The sequence below is a fragment of the Anser brachyrhynchus genome (assembly GCF_964034855.1).
Source record: "Anser brachyrhynchus genome assembly, chromosome: 2".
NCBI lineage: Eukaryota > Metazoa > Chordata > Aves > Anseriformes > Anatidae > Anser > Anser brachyrhynchus.
In genome coordinates, this window is record NC_137695.1 from 44,240,471 (window position 1) to 44,248,475 (window position 8,005).

General features: G+C 36.5%; 1 protein-coding gene across 1 annotated transcript in view; it reads left to right on the plus strand.

Annotated features, from left to right (window-relative positions):
* The window catches only part of CMTM8 (CKLF like MARVEL transmembrane domain containing 8), a 36,431-nt gene extending 31,438 nt beyond the window's left edge, over positions 1 to 4,993 (plus strand). Inside the window, exons 3-4 of the mRNA XM_080578309.1 lie at positions 1,610 to 1,726; positions 4,458 to 4,993. Of these exons, the coding sequence (XP_080434435.1) occupies positions 1,610 to 1,726; positions 4,458 to 4,541 (201 nt within the window). The 3' untranslated portion in view covers positions 4,542 to 4,993. The remainder of the gene's footprint in view (positions 1 to 1,609; positions 1,727 to 4,457) is intronic.
* Positions 4,994 to 8,005: the final 3,012 nt, after the last annotated feature.

Below are 8,005 nucleotides of genomic sequence, written 5' to 3' on the forward strand. Positions count from 1 at the left end.
ACCTTTTTGTCTGTCTTTCCTCTTCTCACACTTTCGGCCTCCCTTCCTTTCCTGTTCTCTCTCACATGCAAAACCAGAACAAACTATTCTTGTTCATTCTCTGTAGTGTTGTGTGAGATCAATGTTATCTGCTTTGCTTCTTTTGTAGTAATGAGCATAGATCCCTGGAGACATTTCTCTGCTCCTTAGAAGAGAAAATGTCGCATCTGCCGTGGATGGGTCTTTTCATCATTCAGACTGTTCTCCTTGGTTTTATGTTTGTTTGGTTTTTGTTTGTTTGTTCATTTTCTCCTCTCAAAAACAGGTAGAAGGGAAAAGTACTGAATGGTAGAAGAATAGTGACTAAAAATGATACCCTCTTTATTTCCTTCAAAAGCAAAAACAAAGTTTTGGAAGCATCATAAGTATTCTTCATATGCCCAGGAACATTCATTCTGACAGCATATTTTTTTGTAGATTAGGAATGTAATCAAATTGCAGTTTCTTTTTTGTTTTTCTTTTCTTTTCTTTTCTTTTCTTTTCTTTTCTTTTCTTTTCTTTTCTTTTCTTTTCTTTTCTTTTCTTTTCTTTTCTTTTCTTTTCTTTTCTTTTCTTTTCTTTTCTTTTCTTTTCTTTTCTTTTCTTTTCTTTTCTTTTCTTTTCTTTTCTTTTCTTTTCTTTTCTTTTCTTTCTTCTCTTTCTTTTCTTTTCTTTTCTTTTCTTTTCTTTTCTTTTCTTTTCTTTTCTTTTCTTTTCTTTTCTTTTCTTTTCTTTTCTTTTCTTTTCTTTTCTTTTCTTTTCTTTTCTTTTCTTTTCTTTTCTTTTCTTTTCTTTTCTTTTCTTTTCTTTTCTTTTCTTTTCTTTTCTTTTCTTTTCTTTTTCTTTTCTTTTTTCTTTTCTGTTTCCTTTCCTTTCCTTTCCTTTCCTTTCCTTTCCTTTCCTTTCCTTTCCTTTCCTTTCCTTTCCTTTTCCTTTTCCTTTTCCTTTTCCTTTTCCTTTTCCTTTTCCTTTTCCTTTTCCTTTTCCTTTTCCTTTTCCTTTTCCTTTTCCTTTTTCCTTTTCCTTTTCCTTTTCCTTTTCCTTTCCTTTCCTTTCCTTTCCTTTCCTTTTTCGCTTCTCTTCTCTTCTCTTCTCTTCTCTTCTCTTCTCTTCTCTTCTCTTCTCTTCTCTTCTCTTCTCTTCTCTTCTCTTCTCTTCTCTTCTCTTCTCTTCTCTTCTCTTCTCTTCTCTTCTCTTCTCTTCTCTTCTCTTCTCTCTTCTCTTCTCATCATGTAGTGTCATATTCTTACTACTTAACATCTAGATTGCAATAACCAAACTGTGTTCGTATTTTCACTTTTGGAAAATCACAGCACACCCACTTTAAACTAAACTTTTCTGGATGTAGTGTGATGGAGAGAGCAGTTGGTCCAAACCATGCATTAATATTTACAAATGTTAAAAATAAGCAGTTAAAATCTAATCTTACAGGTAGAAGCTTGAAAGAAGGTAAAATCATTGAGAAACATATTTTGTGCATACATCACATGTGCATGTTATGTTTCAGAGGAGAGCTTTGTAATGTCTCAACAGAAAATGGTAACAAATGCTTTGTCATATGAATTGCTAATTTTCCTTTGTTTTTCAACAGGGTCTGTGTTTTAATGGGAGTGCCTTCATTTTGTACCTCATTGCTGCCATTGTAGATGCATCTTCAGTTACCAAAGAACTGGACAGTCACAATTACAACAGTTGGGCAGCTTCTTCAGTGAGTTCATTTTCTGGTTCAATCCGTTCAATCTCTAAGTTATATCAAACAAAGGCCCTCTGGAAGTGAGGGTGGAAATGCACGTTCTGGATTTTTAAAAGCTGCAGACTGCTATAAAAACTCACACACAAAATCTATAGATAGCTGTAATTTAGTTCATAGTTTTTGGAGACAACTAGAAATTCAACCAGGAGATGACTGTCATATCTGAAAAAGGCTGTAATGCTTTTGAGGTCATACTGCTCTCCCTTCCTTGCCCCAACTTATTACTAACTTTCTGGCAGAAGTTATAGTCTGTACATAAGAGTAGACAAATTGGGTGAGCACCAGGTTTGCTTAGTGCATTTATACAACTTCAAAAGCAGTTTAAACTAACTCAGCTGACTTTGCACAGATGTGGCTAAGGTACATTTAGCTTTCTGTAGGCTGAGCCATACACAGAGCACCTGTGGGAAGGCCCTGAAGTGATATTGTCATTTCCACAGTGATCTTCCTGTTCTAGCCTCAACTTTTGATAATCCTTCTTCTGAGCTGGGTGGGCAATGCTTGAAAAATCACATAACTCCCAAGTGTTTTAAAGTGGATGCAAATCATTAGTGTCTGACATTACTATCTTACTACTTAGATTTGTGAATCTGAAGCTGTCAATGTGGGTAAAAAACAACTTTTTCATATATATAAGAGCTGTGTCACTTAAAGAGTAGGTGAAGATATTCTCTAGCTAAGTTAAGGGAGTTGCAAAAGAACTTTTTGCATGTTTTGGCAACAGTAGAAAAAATGAATTTTATAGAGTAACTCTGAATTACAGCTACCTTGCTGACAGTTAATGCATCTGCAGTTGTCTTTTCTGGACTATTCACGAATTCTGTCTTCCATCTGAAGCTTATTTTACACAGTGATGAACACAGAGACTTGAACACCTGCTCTGTTTTTGTCTTGGGAATGGAATATCTACATCCCTGTCACTTCAGTGCTGTTCAGGTTCTTCTCCTCTTTGCAGTTTGTAATTATTGATCAGTTACTCAGCCAGTGCTGTTGATGGGAGCTTGCTTGCTGCTAGATAAGCTTCCATGCTGATAAACATTTTATGCAAAATGCAACAATGCTCAGTGTCTCATGGGATATTTGGAATCTTTTCTAATACCCCCTAATAGTGTTTATCTAATGCACTGTCTAAATAAACTATTAAATGTAGATTCTTGCTCTCTGAACCCATTAAGGGTTTCGTGGATAGATATTTGTGATAATTTAGCGAATCATCCATCTCGTACGGTTGCTCTCTATTGGAAAGATTTTGGATGGAGCTTTTATTTCCTAAGAAACAACAGTCTTGTGAAGAATGCTACCATTTTCTATTGTAATCGATTTTTGCATCGTCATCTACAGGTTTTGGTGTCACAGATTAAATTTACATTAGATCAGACTCACCGAAAGTCCTCTATCGGAGGGCCTAGGTTTGCTGTCTGTTTACATGCCTAGCAATGCCTTGCTCTCAGAACTGAAGTGCCTTCCTGGGCCAATAATGGAAGCAAGAAATGCTAGTAGAATTGCAGAATATTTTTAGGCTGGAAGGGACCTCTAGAGGTCATCTGGTCCCACCTGTCCTCCTCCAAAGCAGGGCTCACTTGTACCAGGCTGCTCAGGGCCGTGGCTAATTGAGTTTTGAGCATTTCCAAGGATGGATATTCCGAAACGCCTGTGGGCCCCTGTTGTCCTATTTGACTACTCTCATTGCAATATTTTTTTTTGCTAATATCTAACTGAAGTTTCCCTTCTTGTAACTTGTGTTTGTTCCCTCTCGTCCCTATCACTGTTGACCTCCAAGAAAAGTAGTGTTAATCCTCTTTGCAGTGTCAGCTTTATTTGGTTCAGTTACCAGCACAAAACATTCTGGCCTTATCATAAGCTATTTTGTACAACATGCAGTGATTAGCAGGAACTTAACCACTGGCACCGAATTGGACTTTATCAGTACAACTGAAATAGTTCACAGCTGTTCTTTGGTTTCTGGGTGCATATGCTGCAAGGACTGCAGAAGCAGAACCACTGATATTCTGTAGATCTTAAAATCTTCAAATATAGAATAAATCTAGCTTGCTATAGAAGGTTCGTTCTGCAGTCGATTTCTGAGAAAGGAGTGATATCTCAACGTGGTTGCTGTCACCGTTATTTGCTCTGAGGAACGCCTTTATTCGTTAGTAGAGGACCACTGAAATTAGTAACCTGATTGGTACTGCCGTTTGAGAACATGCCTAGGCCTGAATTTTGAATCCAGGTCTCTTCTGTAAACAAGCTACCTGGATGCAAGGTATGCCACGCTGAGGCATGGGTGGGCTTTAGGCAGTTCCTGGAGCACAGCAGCACTGTGGGAGTGTGAGCTTGAGCACACACTGTCCCATGGGCTATCCCTCAGTCTTTACCAGAAATTGATGTTACAAGCTGCACACGTACGATTAGCAGGTGGCTGGTCCACAAGATCCATACTGAGGCAATATAATGTGGAGATAAGTATTGAAATAGTCCACATTTTGGCTGCTTCTAGGCCCATATTTCTACATATAAGCTTACTTAGACAGTGTTGACTGTTGGCAAACCAAGTAAAAGGAGGACACCATTTTAGTAAATCTAGTACTTTTCCTTTTTCCAAATGCCATAACTAATTTTTCATGGAAATGAGAATGCTCTCAAATACTTGTTTTCTAATATATATATTTTTCCCCTCTCTCTACAGTTCTTTGCCTTCGTGGTTACCTCCTGCTATGCTGGAAATACGTATTTTAGCTTTATATCTTGGCGATCAAGAACTTTGCAGTAAATATTTTTGTGAATTCTATAGTATGAACTACCTTGAGGATTATACTCTTGATGAAAGCTTGGAAGAGGGATTGGATCTTTTCAAACATTTCTGTTAGAACTGGCAATATATTTTAACTGAGATTAAAATGGGTATTTATAATACAATATCATATTTAGTGACACCTAACATTGACTTTGTACTGTATAATAAAATTTCATACTGCTTCTTTTAAAATTAACATGGTATTTTTCTAGACATTGTGTAGATCTTATGACTAAACCTTTAATAAACTTTGCTGAAATGATGTGCCAATTTTGTAAATGTAACTTTTTAAATGTGACAGTTGTATTTTGATACTGAATGCTACAAATCAAAACTAAGATTGATATTGTCTAGTTATTATGAATAAAAAATGACATTGTGCAGAAGAAAAACCCTAAAAGCTTTAAAAATAAATAAATAATTGACCCAACTTTGCATGTTTTGTAACCTGGGAGTACAGGTTTGCTTTTTTATCTCTTTTTCAGAGGAAAGTATATGCTACTTAGAATTTTGATGATGCTGTCAGTTTACATATTTTAATAGCCTCTTTTAGTCATGAGATTGGTTCTGGAACCTATTAATGTATGTCTGAAGCTTGCTTGAAGGAGTGGTGCGTCTGAAACACATTATCTTAACAGGTTTCTCAAATCCAGCAGGCTCCAAGGCATAAGTCTAGACAACAGGCCTGTAATGCTCAGTGTTTAACCTGCTGAACACCTACTAAAGGTATAATTTTTGTTTCTCTGAGAACTGTTTCTTTTTTCATTCTCTCTTTTTTCTTTTTTTTTTTCTCCTCAGATTAGGCCAGTAATCTGTCCTAAATAAGATCTGGGTATCAAAATCTTATTAAATGATACAAAGATTAAGTCCATAGAAGAATTGTCAAGACACTAGTGAATTTTCTCCCTCCTTCCCTCTTTATTGGCATCATTTGTGAGTTGTTAGTTTAACAAATGAAGTTTTTAATTTGACTCACATTTAAATAACTTTGAGTCAAACAGAAGTATGATGGAAGATTATGACTTTCAAGACAAATACCTTTGAAAATGACTTTCAAATAGAAATTACCTAAGGAATCTTTTCCAGGAATTATGTGAAGAGTAGGATTGTGATTATTTTGTGATATTATTTCAAGTTTCATTTAAAACTACTGGTAAATCCCTTATTCCTGCATTAAGAGGATTTGGACTTTTCCAGTCTTCAAAGACGTTGTTGAACTAATATATTTGGTAGTAGAGAAATCTTGCTGCTTCAAAGAAGCGTTTCTCCCTGTGAGTAAATGGTGTGTGCTTACTTACGTGCATGTCCTGCAGCTAGGGAGATTTATCAGCAGCCAGCTAATTCTATTCTCAATCCCCTGGGTTTGTTCTTGATTATCTATTGGAGTCACAGGATTTCAATGTAAGGGAAGCCAAGATATTATTTAAATACCTATATTTGTCTGCAGTTGCATCTGGCCTGCATAACAAAGGTCAGGCTGTCTGCTGCTTGCTAATATTATCCCGTCCTGAGAATGAAGAAGGGCTACCAACTATGCATTTTATCTGCACAGATAAAATGTGTCATTAAAATCCCATATGCTCTTTCCCATTGCTGGAAAAGAATCAAAGGCATAAAATGATACAAATGTCACCTGATTAAATGTGATTAGAAATATAGCCAAAATTAAAATCTCCTGAGTGATTTCCCATCTGTAAAAATGCTTGAGTAGTAATAGAAATTCTTTCTTGCATGATATTTGACATATCTAAGTTCAAAGAACATGACTGTGTTTGCATGAATGTTTCATGACCTTGTGGTAACTGTGATGGGTGGTCTAACGCCATAACCCTGACTACATTTGTGGATAGAGGTAGCAAGAGGGAGAAGAGCTACAAGGGAGTAATACGTTTCATCCAGTTTACCAAAAAACATCATGGAAACTGCGTGTTAGAAAACAGCCACTGTCTGTCAGAGTAAACCCATTAATGAAGGATACAAACACACTGTTGCCAGCTAGGGAATGCTTCTGGCAAAATGTCTACCTCATCTCTGAGTCTTCAGCCCTGATTCTCAAGGGAAGACGTGCAGAATGTCTTCCAAAGGCAAGTCTGGGAATTAAATTTTTAACTCTGCTGAATTAAAAAAATAAATACATACATACTAGGCACCAATTTGTTCTGTGTTTGGCCTCGCTTTGTTTCCCAAACCATAACTTACCTGCCTTGTTCTTTCCCTTTGAAAAGATAATCATCTTACTTCCCATGCTATTTCTCAGTTTTCTTATTTCCCATGTCTTCCCCAGCGACCAAGTGATTGTTTTTCAAGTGATCTGCATGTCTAGTTAAAATTGGATACAATACAAGCTGAGAATTACTTCTGAAGGTTTCTGCTTCTATTTCATGCCTGAAAAAAGGCAAAAGCATCCAAAAGGTCACGGGTTTCTTCCAGATGTGTTAGTCTTAAATAGCAACTTGCCAACTATGACCTGTGCTTGTGTATATTCTAATATTGATAAAGAAGATAACCCAGCTGTGGTTTATCACATAACAATTAAAACAAGAGTTGTGGCTGTAGACATTTCTTTTGGTGTGTAAGATAGAAAGAAGCCTTAGTTAAAAGTAAACTGGGAAGTGATGAAATCCTTAGCAAAATTTTTGAGAATTATAATCAAAACTGGAAATTCAGCGGTGTTTTAGACTCGAGTCTGTGCCAGTGGTTTATGGAAAATGCCATATGTTTCTGAGTAGAAAATATGACTATTATTCTACATGCATTCGTGTAAAGGTATTTCTATTTCACTGGGCTAGACTCGGATCGGCAGGGTCGCAGTCATATACATACTTTCATGAGAAATTAAGAACTAAACTAGCTGAATCAGCGGGTAAGAAAAATATGTTTCTTAATAGAAGTACAGAAATTACTAGAGCCTTCCTCCACAGGGCCTGCAAGGAAACTATAAATGCAGAACAGTATGGACAATAAAAGAGCTAAAAAATAAAAAGCTGTTAAAAAAAAAAAAAACAAAAAACGCTTTCTCATCATTTTCGTCATGTAGATTGGTAATGTTGCAGCTTTGGTATCTAATGACATGAGTTAAAATTTGGTGGGAGAGGTAGTATCTTTTATTGCAACTACTGGTTGGCCTAGTAGAAACCAAAACCTCTACTGCTTGGTCTATCGCGAGCCATTGCCTACACTCGCAAACCCCATCTTGCTCATATAAATGACTTATGCTAGACCCTATCTGTGCTGGAGATCACCTGAACTTACTTGTCTTCACTCCTAAAACAATCTTAGTTGCTCAAGGACCTCTTAATTACTAAATATGAAGAGAATACGCATCCTAACTTCAGAACAAAGCGTAAGATGGGGTTACTCCTGTAATGAGTGTAAAAGCTCCATACACCCAGCTCAGAGGCCTCCTATTGCCCTGATTATCAAAAAGCAAAACAAGTTAT